Source organism: Aricia agestis, chromosome 17 (genome assembly GCF_905147365.1).
Source record: "Aricia agestis chromosome 17, ilAriAges1.1, whole genome shotgun sequence".
In the NCBI taxonomy this organism is placed as follows: domain Eukaryota; kingdom Metazoa; phylum Arthropoda; class Insecta; order Lepidoptera; family Lycaenidae; genus Aricia; species Aricia agestis.
Window position 1 is genome coordinate 7991461 of NC_056422.1, and position 15931 is coordinate 8007391.

The window sequence follows — 15931 nt, forward strand, 5'->3', positions numbered from 1 at the left end:
GTGAAAGTAGCAGCGCTGAAAGACCAAATTTTTTTTTCACTTTTGTATGGGGAAACTCGTGCCGCTCGGGCCCTTGCACATAGAAAAGTGAAAAAAAAAATTCGTCTTTCAGAGCTGCTACTTTCACAGTGAACTCTCTACAAGGAACACGTACACACCCTAAAGTATTATCACTTATTTTTGTTACACCCTGTATATATATAATTGGAATCTCGGAATCGGCTCCAACGATTCTCATGAAATTTAGTATATAGGGGGTTTCGGGGGCGATAAATCGATCTAGCTAGAAATCATTCTCAGAAAATGTCTTTTTATTCGTGTTTTATCGATAAACTGAAAAATATGACTTCCTGACATCTATTGCCGAATAATAATACTATTATGTGAGCAACTAATTGTTTTAACGACCAGCAGATGGCGTTATTAAGTAACACGAAGTCAATGAGCGTTTGCTATACCGAGCAAAGCTCGGTCATCCAGGTACTATTACGTAATACGATATTGCGCAATAAAATTGCTTGTCTAGGGGCCCGCTTAGTTGTGATCTGTCTTTGGCGGCTGGGTTTTGACATATCGCGACCAAATTACGCTGGTCCGCCATCTGTCTACAGAATCAACTTTTCTGATAGTACTATCAGTCCATCATGGGCCAGTATGGATACTGGATAGGATATTTAAAATAGTTTACAATAATCTCATTTTAAAACATGTAAAAGTTCAAAAGTTGGACGTTAGAATACAGGTTTGTGTATAAATAAACAGTGCCCCAGAATAACTTCCACACAAACAATAAGCTGACAAAGTTTTACAGCAACCGGAAGCCTCTACGCCCATAAATACGAGAAAACGAAGAAATATATCACATAAACCGCACTCAATATAAACTTCGATAACAATAAATTTATCCGAAGAAATAAAACAACTAATTTATTATAAATGCGGTAGGCCATTTGGTGTAATGGCCGCTATCCGGCTATGGTTATATATTGCTGATAAATTAAGCTCGAAACCAGAGCAGATGGTCGTTAAAACATATAATTATTTAATGAGATTGCTAGGAGTTTAAATGTCTTTGGGACGAAGAGTTCCTGTGAAAGAACTTTAGGAGCTGATAAGTTATGTTTTTGGAGTAAACTGTACTGCTGTAAAACTCTAAATTTTAGAGTTGTAGTGTACAGATTTCTAGTTTATAGTATAGTTTCTAGTATAGTTTTCGTAGATCGATTAGCTTCGTATGTTTATTTTTTGTAGAGATCTGTATGACAGTTCTAGTAGATACCTCAGCAGTTCGCGTAGACTTTTTTCATTTATCGTACACACTTTTTTAGAAGTCACAATTTACAGTAACCTACATCCATGATATATTTATTTCCTCTTTCGGTATTAACCCTTAACGACTTTAATAAGTAGTGTTGGGGTTACCCTCACTCCTATTGACAGTTGACTTGAAATGGGTAAATGGGTAAAAGCTTCAGTGATAGTCGAAAGTAGTGTAAATATAAAACAGCCGATAATTCGAAAAAGGGCCTCGCCCTTTTTGGTAAGGAAAAAGCGTCCTCGTAGTAAAATTTAAGTGTTGAGATACAAAATATGAAGCTACAATCTATTTTAAGATGAGTAAGATAATTTTAAAGTACAAATAATAACATCTATAATACATAGTTGTTTTGATAAAATTGCAATTTGTTCTTTTTTATTCCTTTTCACATCTATTCTTTTTAAAATTGCTTAGTATAGAACAAAATAGCTTCAGAATAGAACTTTTCTTATTTTTTTTTTTATGAAATAAGGAGGCAATCGAGCAAACGGGTCACCTGATGGAAAGCAACTTCCGTCGCCCATGGACACTCGCAGCATCAGAAGAGCTGCAGGTGCGTTGCCGGCCTTTTAAGAGGGAATAATAAGGGAATAGGGGAGGGTAGGGAAGGGAAAAGGGTAGGGGGATCGGGCCTCCGGTAAACTCACTCACTCGGCGAAACACGGCGCAAGCGCTGTTTCACGCCGGTTTTCTATGAGCCCATGGTATTTCTCCGGTCGAGCCGGGCCCATCCGTGCCGAAGCATGACTCTCCCACGTCACGTTTTCACGCTTAAACCACCTATAAGCTATGTAGCAAGTATGAAAATACGATTAATTTCGTGTAACTAATTTTGCACTGAAAATAATATTATGCAAAGCTGCTTAACCGATAATGACACGGTATAAACGTGATATGAAATTACTTCTTAAATCATCTTCTATGGGGAATTTCGTTGATTTATGATATTCATTTGGTAAGATCCGGTGACCGGGTGGGGCGAAATGGTTGGAGCAATTTTAGCTCTTTGTAGTTTGTGACGCGCTCGGGACAAAGGTATGTTCTGTAGTTAAATTAGACTCATCCTGATTAAATTAATTTTCTGTATTTTGTATAGCATTAATTCATACAGATACTGCACTAATGAAACTGAATTGTTTATAGTTTGAAAATTTTACTTATTTCAGCATATAGAAGATAATTTCCGGCTTACCAAATAAGAATCTACACTATAAAAATAAAAATAATAACAATATTTATTATATTAAATTATAAATAAAAATTCGAGTGCGAGTCGGGCTCGCACACGAAGGGTTCCGTACCGTCATAGAGCAAAAATTAGCAAAAAATATTTTTTTTTATGGGAGCCCCCTTAAATATTTATTTTATTTTCTAATTAATTAATAAAATACAATTAATTACTTTGTGAGATTTCATGTGCCTATCTGTGGTTATTATTGATTACGAGCAAAAAAGGTAACAAAAATCACATTTGTTGTATGGGAGCCCCCCTAAATATTAATTTTATTTTATTTTTGGTATTTTTTGTTCTAGTGGCAACAGAAATACACAATCTGTGAAAATTTCAGAATTCTAGCTGTAGCTGTTCTTGAGATACAGCCTGAAGACAAACAGACGGACATAAAGTCTCAGTAACATAGTCCCGTTTTTACCCTTTAGGTACGGATTGTAGGGTACAAATGAATCTGAAGTTTTGCCAGTCTCGCAAACGGCTGAACCGATTTGGCTGATTTTAGTTTTGAAATATTTGTGGAAGTCCAAGGAAGTTTTAAATTTCACCGGGTTATCTAGTCTCAGATATTATTACACTATACTCAAAGAGTATAAAGCTGCGTTTTAACCAGAGATGTGTTGTAAGGAATTTATTTTTGAGAACCAATAGAATCGCTTCATTGACGTGAGCTTGCCATGATATTGCTCAGCGCGGCGATGCTATTGGATCTTAAAAACACATTCCTCGCTACACATCTCTGATGGAAACGCAGCCTAACTAAGGATTTTTAAGAGACGGATCTTTGTATTCCTCACTCTAAAACATAAATCTGTGTTTTCTTTGGTCTAAGGTCGTTATACTAAAAAAAGTTTATATAAATTAATGTTGCGTGGACGAAGTTGGCCGCCGCCCGTCATGTTTAAATTAAACCTTGTCACCTCCACGTGCTTTTGTTGCAAATTAATGATTTCGGTAAATTATTGTTATTGTTTATGGTGCTACATTGTTTTGTTATTTTGTGATCAAAAAGTGTCGAATATTTTGTCGCAATATAATTGAAAGCAAATAATTTTGCCATAAACGCATGTGTATTGTTTACTAGATAATTATTATATTTCATAAAAGATATATTATGTAGATTGTAGGCAATAATTAAAAAAGTAGATATATTTTAAGAAACAGAAAAATAAGGCTCTGATGTAGCGTTATTCTATACCGAAAATTCGCAAAAAGCGATCGCAACTCTATCACTCGAAATCCGAACACAATACATCATTTTATATAAAAAATGTTTCTCTTCATCTGTACAATTGTGCACGACAATGCTTTCTAAATGGAGACATACGTGGATGAAGTGGATAACTAACATATTTTTATAACATTCTAGCTGTCCCGGCAAACGTTGTTTTGCCATATAAAGTATTTCGCCCATATTATTTTATTGAAGTGACTGCGTTCATCTTGCGTTTGTATCGATACAAACGCGCGTTTCATTTGCGTCAAAAAGACGTGTAATATCTGCCAAAACGCGATGAAAACGTGCAGACGACGCGCGCATCAGAAACTCGCGTCGATAGCGCGCAAAAAAAACCTACCTACCTTATTACCTGGCTAATATATCTAGCAGTCTGGCTGTACATAAAATCCACATTTTTTTATATTTAAACATCTTCCTGATCCTACAGCCTCCATTAAAACAAAAAAAAAGAATATTTTCAAATCGTTACTTACCTGCGCCATCCGTTTACGTCTTCAATTCTTAACAATAATGCTCGCTAAATGGGACCTAACGAGTTCTCGGCGCTTTGTTGAGCCGCAAGAAATACACCTAAATTACCGATGTCTAGAGCTGGATCTATCCTTTTTGTTCTAACGTCTCGGTCTGCGAAGCCAATTAGCACTGTTCTAGTTATGTGAAGGACTCGATCTCGATAGAGATTAGGACGGGAATTAGACAATTATCATCTTGAGGCCAGTTTTTAATCTAGATAATAATTAATTGTATATATTATCTACTTGTATACTTTGCAATCTCAATCATTCAAAATCAACAAAACTTGGTTGAATACGGACCCCTAAAATGGAACCTTGACCAGCTGTTTTTTTGTATATTGATAGATCCACTGTCAAGATTTTTTGCAGATAAAAATGTTGTTCGCCTTATCAAAATGAAGCTACTTACAAAAAATTTGCTTGATAGTAATCAAAAAAAATTGTTCTAGGGAACCCTGACTATTAATCGTGTCAGAAATCTAATTTTAAAACTACTTCCAGTGTGGGCGGGCGCTCTCTGCTTGGGCGTATCCCGGGCGGCGGGCGCGCTGGTGTCGGCGCGTCGTTCCCCGCGGCTGGCGGCGCTGCTGGGCGGCTTGCTGCTGCCGCTCGCCTGCCTCTTCACGTCCTTCGCCACGCAGCTGCACCAGACGCTGCTGAGCTACGGTACGAACATACACACACCTTCCAGCATGGGCGTATCCCGGGCGGCGGGCGCGCTGGTGTCGGCGCGTCGTTCCCCGCGGCTGGCGGCGCTGCTGGGCGGCTTGCTGCTGCCGCTCGCCTGCCTCTTCACGTCCTTCGCCACGCAGCTGCACCAGACGCTGCTGAGCTACGGTACGAACATACACACACCTTCCAGCATGGGCGTATCCCGGGCGGCGGGCGCGCTGGTGTCGGCGCGTCGTTCCCCGCGGCTAGGGGCGGCTGGGCGGCTTGCTGCTGCTGCTCGCCTGCCTCTTCACGTCCTTCGCCACGCAGCTGCACCAGACGCTGCTGAGCTACGGTACGAACATACACACACCTTCCAGCATGGGCATATCCCGGGCGGCGGGCGCGCTGGTGTCGGCACGTCGCTCCCCGCGGCTGGCGGCGCTGCTGGGCGGCCTGCTGCTGCCGCTCGCCTGCCTCTTCAGGTCCTTCGCCACGCAGCTGCACCAGACTCTGCTGAGCTACGGTAAGGATAAGAGAAAGCTTGACATAGTGCAGTACATATGACGGCAGGGAAACCCCGTTATCTATTTGATCCAAAATTGAAACTATCTTCGTGATGAGATCCTAAAGTCTTGCTCTCAATCTAGAAGACTTCCATGCACGCACATTGAAAAACTCGCTTTGATTTAACCTATTAAAGATATATCTGGCTAAAGAAGTAACAGCAAGGTTCTTTCTAGTACTCCTCAGTAACTAACTATTTCAAGTTACCTTATGGCGCATTTTCACTGGTCGATAGGGCCCGCATGCGGGGTGCGGAAGATCATGCCACGACCAATAGACATGCGCCATTCGTTGTCATAGACTCCCCGTATGCTGTATACCGTACGAGTTAACGACTAATGAAAATGCGCCCTTAATATACTTCATCATTTTCCGAAATTTTAACGTGTAACAGGTACAGATATAAATGGATATATTTCTTTGAATCACTTTTGTGCCCATAAATCTATTCCCGCGGGACAGTAATACTAGTTTTATATGCCCATCCGTCATATAAGTTTATTGAAGTCTTTACGACAAAACGAAAGCCAAAGTAGAGAAATGAGAGAATTTATTGCATTAAAAATGTATGAAATAGTGATATTTTGTTATACTTTAACGTACATTTGAATAAGATTGCACCACTCGCTAATCCACTTTACTTTCAAGAGTTATTGAAAGTCTGTCAAATGGCGATTAAGAAATAAGGCTGCCTTCACATTATAACATTTTAAACTTTCGCGTAGCATTATAATTAAACTTTTTAATCGGGACTTAACGCGACTTATTTAAGTAGTAATGCTACTACGAGTACATACTTTTTCTCGACGTTTCGGCCGTGTTGCAACGGCCGTGGTCACGAGGGGACTGCAGGAGCGCGACGTCTTCGCTTACACCGGGCGGTTGGTTCTACGACTACCCACGAGTTATCCAATATTTGTGTTCCAATACACTGAAAGTCAGTAGGTTCACTGCGACACACAACACTAACTGTATCCGGGTTTACACTTATAGACAGAGGTGACACAAGCGGTTTGCACTTATTGATCACTGGATTCCAGGCGGGCGACAATTTAAATCCGTCCTCACGATTGAAATTTTTGTACTTTTTAATTTCAATTGCTTCACGTATTACTCTCGTGTGGTAATGACGATCCGTAGAGAGGATTTTAGGGTCGTGTAGCTCCATCCAGTGATTAGTCCCCATATCAAGCAGATGTTCTGCTACCGCGGATTTATTTGTCTGGCGATTTTTCACTGCGGCTATGTGCTCTTTCACTCTTTCGCCAATAGTCCGTTTCGTTTGGCCAATGTACGAACTACCACAGCTACAATCTATTTTATAAACCCCAGGAGTTTGGAAAGGTAAGGGATCCTTTGGTGACCGAAGTACTTGTGATATTTTACGTAACGGAGTATACACAGTCTTAATGGAGTATTTCCTCAGCTCTGTTCCAATTTTGTCCGTTACGCCTTTGACGTATGGTAAAAATGCTGCTTGACGGTTCACCTCTGGATACCTCGTTTTCTCCTTCTGTCTTCTCAATCCCCTCGACACCTTATACCCGTTACGTCTAAGTACCTCCTGAACATGTGTTAGCTCCTTGGGCAAATGTTCAGGGTCACAAAGGTTATGAGCTCTGTTTGTTAATGATGATATAACAGATTGAAGATGCCGAGGATGATGATGAGAAGATTTGCTGTCTGACACAAATGTATACAAGCCAGTGTCATACAATCCAATGGCCAGAGTTACTCGGCGCATTCGAACTTTGATCCACGAAAACAAAGATGTCTTCACGGAGGACGAGTACAATTTTCTACACAAACCCAAACCTGTGCAACCCCCTAAGCTATATGGTCTGCCTAAAATTCACAAAAGGAACATTCCTCTGAGGCCCATTGTGAGTCAAATTGACTCTCTGACATACAACTTGGCTAAACATGTTGCTGGAATGCTGCGACCATTAGTTAGGAAAACACCGTCTTTCGTGAAGGATTCGATAAATTGGAACAGAGCTAAGGAAATACTCCATTAAGACTGTGTATACTCCGTTACGTAAAATATCACAAGTACTTCGGTCACCAAAGGATCCCTTACCTTTCCAAACTCCTGGGGTTTATAAAATAGATTGTAGCTGTGGTAGTTCGTACATTGGCCAAACGAAACGGACTATTGGCGAAAGAGTGAAAGAGCACATAGCCGCAGTGAAAAATCGCCAGAGAAATAAATCCGCGGTAGCAGAACATCTGCTTGATATGGGGACTAATCACTGGATGGAGCTACACGACCCTAAAATCCTCTCTACGGATCGTCATTACCACACGAGAGTAATACGTGAAGCAATTGAAATTAAAAAGTACAAAAATTTCAATCGTGAGGACGGATTTAAATTGTCGCCCGCCTGGAATCCAGTGATCAATAAGTGCAAACCGCTTGTGTCACCTCTGTCTATAGGTGTAAACCCGGATACAGTTAGTGTTGTGTGTCGCAGTAAACCTACTGACTTTCAGTGTATTGGAACACAAATATTGGACAACTCGAGGGTAGTCGTAGAACCAACCGCCCGGTGCAAACGAAGACGTCGCGCTCCTGCAGTCCCCTCGTGACCACGGCCGTTGCAACACGGCCGAAACGTCGAGAAAAAGAATGTACTCGTAGTAGCATTACTACTTAAATAAGTCGCGTTAAGTCCCGATTAAAAAGTTTGCCTTCACATTAAGTCGCGATCCGCGCGGCTCCATACTAAAATATTTAGTATAGCAGTCGCGCGGCTGCCGCACTACTGTGAAGGCAGCCTTAAGTAGCGTAAGCGAAATAATGTTTCATATTAAGGTTCGGGCAGCACCTTTCGTTGCACGAAAACCATACATTTTGCCACAGCAAAAATATTCTTTGCCCCACCCGGATCTTAAAGTCATAATAATAATACGTTTATTGATATCCCAAAAACTTACATCTTGTTTACAGGCAATGAATATTGTACACAAATTAGGATTTAAACTCGGATGGCACAGGTTGGTTGATCTCTGACTTCGAAACTATTATAATGTGATATCGGAGTCAGTGATTCTCACAGTTGAGGCGGTTGTAAAAGAAGTACAATCCAATGTTCATGTTATTATAATTTTATAATCTATCATGTTTTTGGGTTTAGTAAACAAATACTTTTAGATATAATATATTAAATATAATAATGCGCCCATACCAAAATTCATCGATATTATTTGTTCAGCGGTTTGAGATATCAGATAGAAAGACACACTTTCACATAATTTATAATATTATATACATATAACACGGGTTAAGTGCTGAGGTAATACATCGAGTTAAGTGTGAAATCACTGGCAATTTGTAGTTGACTTTCATAATTTTCCGCAAGAGTAAGAAGTTGCGACGCCCGAGTTATTAATCACAGGAACGTCACAAGTTGGCTCATGTGTTGAACGAGCTTAAAGTCTTTCACATCACTTACCTGCAGAGTGTGAAGTTTTGCATAATGTGTGAAATTCAAATGTTTAATAACCCGGTAGGCACTTCTGTATAGAGTAGACTGTAGAGCCACCATTTATTGTTGCATTGCGGCACGCTGCTTCGTTGGAATAACGCAATGTAAGCTACACCTGCGTTGTCACGCGCACACAACACACAATGATAGGATGACTAATTTCATGACAATATGCAACATTAATACGTTGTGACATGGGCGCAGCGAGGTACGGTCGGGGGGGGGGGGGGGGGGGGGGGGGGGGGTAGCTGCCCCCCTACAATAGCGATTGGTCGCTAATGCTCACGAGTTTCATACCTAAGCGTGCAGCGAAGAGAGTTGCGGGGTACAGGAGAGGCATTCAATCCCAGTTCACTCGCTCATATTTTGTTTTTAATTTTTACTAAAAATTATACTCTTATGTTAAAAATCACGAATTCAATGTCTAGGATTTTCTTAATTTTCGCTTCTTAAGAAGCGGAATCAGCGCCCCCAATGCGGGGGAAGTGAACTAAATCTGACCTAACTTGCCGCTTGGCCGCTTAATCGTTATTGTTTGTCATCACTAGTATTAGTTCCAAGTAATCTTACTACTGCTATCAGCGCCAATATGGCGACTTTCAAATGTCATTTTTACGTCAGATTTAGTTATCTTCCCCCGCATTGGGGGCGCTGATTCCGCTTCAAATAGGCACAAAAAATAGCTGTCATTTCAAAGGGTATCATAAGTCCAGCCTACTTGTATAATTGAGGTCAGTAGTCAAAGCACATGCGAGGATTGAAATACATAATATTATAATAAATTATGTATCTGAAACGTTGGAACATTGCCGTTGCTCCTACGCACCGCAACGCAATATGGCCTCGCTTTTAGCCAATGACTTTTTCTATTGCATTAAAGCACGGATAGTACAAATAAAAATAAAATTCACAACTTTAGCCGGAAAAAGAAGTAAATTAATGAGAGTGTTTAATTTAGCGCACGAGTAAAGAGACTGACGAGGCTTTATTAAACGGAGAGGGTTAAAATGTGGTTAAGTTATGAGGCGAGTACTGAATGCTGAGATCGCAATATTATTATATTCTTTTAATATGAAATATCCATTAATTTACATTAAATGTGAGAAAATAGAGTGAAAAGTATAATTATGAGCGTCTTTCCGTCTGTTACCTCTTCACCTTAGAAAAGCTAAACTGAATTTTATAAAATTTTCACTTTAAGTGCCAGGAAAACAAAAAGCACAATTTTCATCCTGGAAAATTTTATGTTTCATCACACGTAGAACCAATTGATTTAACCGCCGTTGTTGAAAAAGAGAAAATATTATAAGTTTGACGTATCTGTCTGTAGGCCGGGACACAAAAACACGATACGACGTCGTGTCGTACCTCGTACCACGACACGGCATCGTTTCACGATGCGACGTCGTAAAAAACTACGGCACGACGTCGCGTCGTAGAAATTCATCGTGAATTTCTACGACGCAGCGTCGTGCCGTAGTTTCCGTAGCTGACCGAGAACTTTTAAAGATGATTTCTCAATCATCTTTAAAAGTTCTCGGTCAGCTTTCAAACAAAGAAAACCGGATCAAAATCGGTAGATAGGATTGAATGAGTAAACTAGATGAAAATAATAAACTATTGCTAAAAGCCTCAAACACTCTCGTGTTTGAGCAATAGTTTATTATCATCAGCCTGCTCAGTATTACCAATTTGGGTGTATGCATTTTATGAAAGGTTTTAAGTAACTTAAAGTGATTTAATCGGTTTAACATCTTCATTCTGATTCCTGACCTGTTGTTTTTAAAAAAAATTTATGAAATAAGGGGGCAAACGAGCAAACGGGTCACCTGATAGAAAGCAACTTCCGTCGCCCATGGACACTCGCAGCATCAGAAGAGCTGCAGGTGCGTTACCGGCCTTTTTTTAAGAGGGAATAGGGTAATAGGGGAGGGTAGGGAAGGAAAGGGAATAGGGGAGGGTAGGGAAGGGAATAGGGTAGGGGATTGGGCCTCCGGTAAACTCACTCACTCGGCGAAACACAGTGGTATTTCTCCGGTCGAACCGGCCCATTCGTGCCGAAGCATAATTCTCCCACGTTAATTTAATTTAAGTTAATTAAGTAAATTTAATTAAAGTTAATTTCTTAACTTAATATTAAGCTATTGTACGGCTTTGATCCAATCAAGAAATTCCGTAACGAAAATAAACCTAACACGTTGCGGTGTTGAAAGCCGTTCATCGTTTTTCGTCGTTGCAGTTCGGCAGACTTCGGGTACGGTGTTTGTGTGCGTGCGACTAGACGTATGCGAATAATTGCTTAAGTTTATAAAAAACGCAATAGTTTTACTGCGGCAGTCACCGAGTGCATCACGTACGGTATTTCATTTTTTACTAGATGACGCCCGCAACTCCGATAAGCCAAAACTCGTTTATCGCGCGGAAACCATACATGGTTCCAGGATAAAAGTATCCTATGTCCTTTCCCGGGATTCAAGGAATCTCCATACCTCAGTAAGATCGGTTCAGCGGTTTGGACGTGAAGAGGCAACAGACACAGACAAACAGACAGAATATAGACACTTTCGCATTTTATTACATTAAGGGCCAGTTTCACCGCTTCCTGATAAGTGACGAATAGGCTATTCACCAATAATTATTAACTTGACAGATCAAGTATGGAGAATCTGTCAAAAAAGTTGTGAATAGCCTATTCGGCACTTTATCAGAAAGTGGTGAAACAGGCCCTAAGTATGATTTGATTGGTTCAACATCTTCTATTCTGCTTCCAAACCTTTACTTTCTTAACTTAATACCTCATTTTCCTCACTAGGTGTAGTGCTCGGCGTGGGGTGTGGGCTGGTGCGGGAGGCAGCGGGGTTGGTGCTGGGCACGTACTTCCGCAAACGCCGGCAGTTCGTGGAGCTGGTCGCGCACGCTGGCGGCGGCGTCGGCATCGCGCTCTTCAGCGTCGCTTATAAGGAAGCTGTTGGGTATGTATTAACCAAGGCTGGTATACTGGTGGTAACCTCTCGCTTACCACGACGTGTTATGCTAAGCGAGGTAGCGAATGCTAAAAGAAATGTGGGAAGGCCGTTACTTTGCTTTAAAGATTGTGCAAAGCGCGACATGATGGCTTTCGGAATTGACCACCGCAACTGGGAGAGGCTCGCGGAAAACAGAGCAGATTGGCGCAAACGGATAATGGAGGGTAGTAAGCTTTGCGATGATGCCTGGTTCCAAGCTCTCAAAGATAAAAAACACAAAAATCAAAGTTCTGTACCATCAACCTCTAATTTCTCCTGTCGTTACTGTGGTCGTCTATGTCGTCCACGTATTGGTTTGCACAGCCATGAAAAGAGGCGTTACACAGACCAATACGCCGTAAATCGTCTGACACAGACGTAAAGGCCAATGATATACTGGTACAGAGTCAAATCGATGCGACGTGTCATTATATTTCTTCGCCTACCATGTGTATTGCGTACGTCGTATAAAAGAGCGCATGAGCGGCGAAAAACATCACAACAACAACAACATATTTTTATAGCACTAATTTGTACCTAAATAATGGAACAACAGAGATGAATATATGCTTTAAGACCCTGCGCCAGTGTGAGTTCAGCCTAAGTGTTTATTAAAAGAAAATTATAATATTATCTTATATCTTTAAACGAGCAATTCTTGTATATATATATATATATATATATATATATATATATATATATATATATATATATATATATATATATATATATATATATATATATATATATATATATATATATATATATAATTGGAATCTCGGAATCGGCTCCAACGATTTTCATGAAATTTAGTATATAGGGGGTTTCGGGGGCGATAAATCGATCTAGCTAGGAATCATTTCTAGAAAATATCATTTTCATCGGATACGAAGCTCGGTCAAACAGCTAGTTATAGATTATATTACACAGGATGATATACTTACCCCTTATGTAGATTTGCAAACTACTGTTATGACTACCAATTGTATTTTGGTACCTAAAAGATTTTTTCGGCATATTAGTGTAAAAAGAAATTCTGGCTTAGTTTCCCTTTTGCGCATACTATGCCGAAAAATAAAAAATCCACCAACACTTGCTCGTGTAAATCCAAAATGTAAACAACTACTCAGGGCCCTCGCTACCATGCACATGGGCGCCATCCTCTAGGGGCGCCAAAACGCCATCTTTAGGGGCGCCAAAACCAAGGACTCAAAAAATTTGCCTAAAGGGGCGCCAATATCCTTTTTTTGCACACCAGTACCACCACCAGCACCAGTAGCCCTTACGGGGGCCCTGCAAATACCTATAAAATCTATTTAGAAGGTTTTTATGCAGTAGTGCCATCAAACCATCCTCACAATATTTCATTCAACATAGCGCTATCTCGCGCTACGCCCTGTTGATATTCAAATTCTAATGGCGTCGCTAATGTGCCAAAAAACCTAACAAAAATCATTTAGAAAGGAGACAGTACATAAGAAATTAAGTTTCATATAAAACTTTTAACGTTTATTTGAAGTGGGATATTGTGTGATAATGAAGTGTATTTATTAGTAGTTCGGCATCGTGAAAGTTTGGACTAGTTCGGGTTCCCAAACATTTCAGACCCTCAACTTAAACAAATAACAGGACCATGTTATACGTACTTCTATTATAAAATATGCTTAGTTACTAGAACGTTAGGAATCGTACAGTATATTAAGGTGGGTAGCAAGTTATTCGTTTCAAGAAGACAATGAAACATGTATCAAAATTGTTTAATTATACAGTCTGAACACTTTTGGAAAACATATTTATATACAGGGTGTAGCAAAACAAAGTGACTTGAGTGTGTGTGTGTGAGTCCCCTGTATAACACTGTGAATGTCGTAGCGCTGAAAAAGTGGGCAAAGCATATCTTTGCAATTTTTGTATGGACAAGCGTCATGACGCTAGGGCGCTTGCCCATATAAAAATTGCTCTTGCAGTGCTGCTACTTTCACAGTGAACGCTATACAATATTAAGGGACTCATACACACCCTAGAGTATTATCAGTTTGCTTTGCTACACCCTGTATTCGAAATACCAACTCAAATACTTAGCTTATACAAAATGTTAGTGTAAACACCGTTATCCTTGAAACCATCAAATGAGCCCGTCAAAATGAACAACTTTTTCTATTAGAACAATGCTGGGAACTCAAAAAAATTGCCGATCCGGGCATCCGTAGGGTATGAAAACGGTATTTTTTTTAACATGTTTTTTTTTAACGTTTTATACAAGATTTATACGTGGGAGAGCCATTCTTCGGCACGAATGGGCTGGCTCGACCGGAGAAATACCACGTTCTCACAGAAAACCGGCGTGAAACAGCGCTTGCGCTGTGTTTTGCCAAGTGAGTGAGTTTACCGGAGGGCCAATCTCCTACCCTATTCCCTTCCCTACCCTTCCCTATGCCCTTCCCTTCCCTTCCATTCCCATCCCTACCCTCCCCTATAACCCTATTCCCTCTTAAGTGACCGGCAACGCACCTGCATCTCTTCTGATTCTGCGAGTGTCCATGGGCAACGGAAGTTGCTTTCCATCAGGTCACCCGTTTGTTCGTTTGCCCCCTTATTTCATTTAAAAAAAGTTGTTCATTTTGATAAGCTCATTTGATGGTTTCAAGGATAACGGTGTTTACACTAACACACTGTATAATTTAATTAAAATATCAGATTACTCAATCAAATTAAATGTTATCCTCATAAAAACTCACTGAAGTCTAGACCGGGGGATTGTCATGATTTAAAGCATTTAGGACACATGGCTGAGTCCCACTTTAGTCCGGTTTTCCACCGCCATCACCGAGACGTCACCGACAAAAATTCAAATCACTACACATATTATAAAACAGTCACATTTTTTCCCTCATGTCCCTTTGTTCCCTTTAATCTTTAAAACTACGCAACGGATTTTGATGCGGTTTTCTTTAATAGATAGAGTGATTAAAGAGGAAGGTTTATAAGTATAAAAACATAAAACATTCATTAAATACTGGAGAAATACTGTTAATTTTGGGGTTTCTAATGTGATATCGTAAATAATTACATTTTTTCCGCTTACATTGCAAACGCAGGCTGAACCCTACGGGATTTATCTAAATAATGTACTAAGTATTGTACACTATGAAAAGGTCTACAGAAAACTCCGCAATGGTATATGTCTATCTCTTAAGGATATCCCACAATAAAATTTTTTTGTCATTTACTTTTAGCTTCAAATAATGATTTTAACCAATACGGGAATAATCATTATTCAACTAAATACATTGTTGATTTGATATAGATCTATATTATGTCCCTTTACAGCATATAATTTATATAAATATTTTCGAAGATATTACATATTTCAAATTTCAAAATTGCGGGACGTAGCTTTTGCGGCGGCACCGACCAATGCGGGCCACGGGTACTAATGAATATAATTAATAACTACTGAATCGATTTTAATCATTCTTCAGTGAGTGATATTATAGGCCATAATATTATATTTTAGACCCGTGCGAAGCCGGGACGGGTCGCTAGTTTCAAATAAAATGCCCCTTTATGACCTAGATTTCATTTTCTACCGACATTGGTCTAGAGACCTGAATGAAAGCTGTAACTTAGGTCATAAAGTGGCATTTTATTAAGCTATTGCATATTTTACCGTGAGCCTTGAACGCGGTAACCGAATCAAGAAAATCCGTTCGTATTTTTTATTTATTTATTATTATTTTTTTACACGTCGTCTGCTGCAACTTCATGTAGGCCGCTTCCAACTTGTATTTAGGTTGTTAACCCTTCCCACTCCGGCTTTGTCGTTTTTTTTATGAAATAAGGGGGCAAACGAGCAAACGGGTCACCTGATGGGAAGCAACTTCCGTCGCCTATGGACACTCGCAGCATCAGAAGA

At 40.0% G+C, this 15931-nt stretch overlaps 1 protein-coding gene across 1 annotated transcript in view; it reads left to right on the top strand.

The window, feature by feature from the left end:
• Positions 1–15931, top strand: part of LOC121735357 (monocarboxylate transporter 4-like) — a 124358-nt gene that overhangs the window by 96974 nt on the left and 11453 nt on the right. Inside the window, exons 6-7 of the mRNA XM_042126159.1 lie at positions 4806–4970; positions 11823–11982. Coding sequence (XP_041982093.1) covers positions 4806–4970; positions 11823–11982 — 325 coding nt within the window. The remainder of the gene's footprint in view (positions 1–4805; positions 4971–11822; positions 11983–15931) is intronic.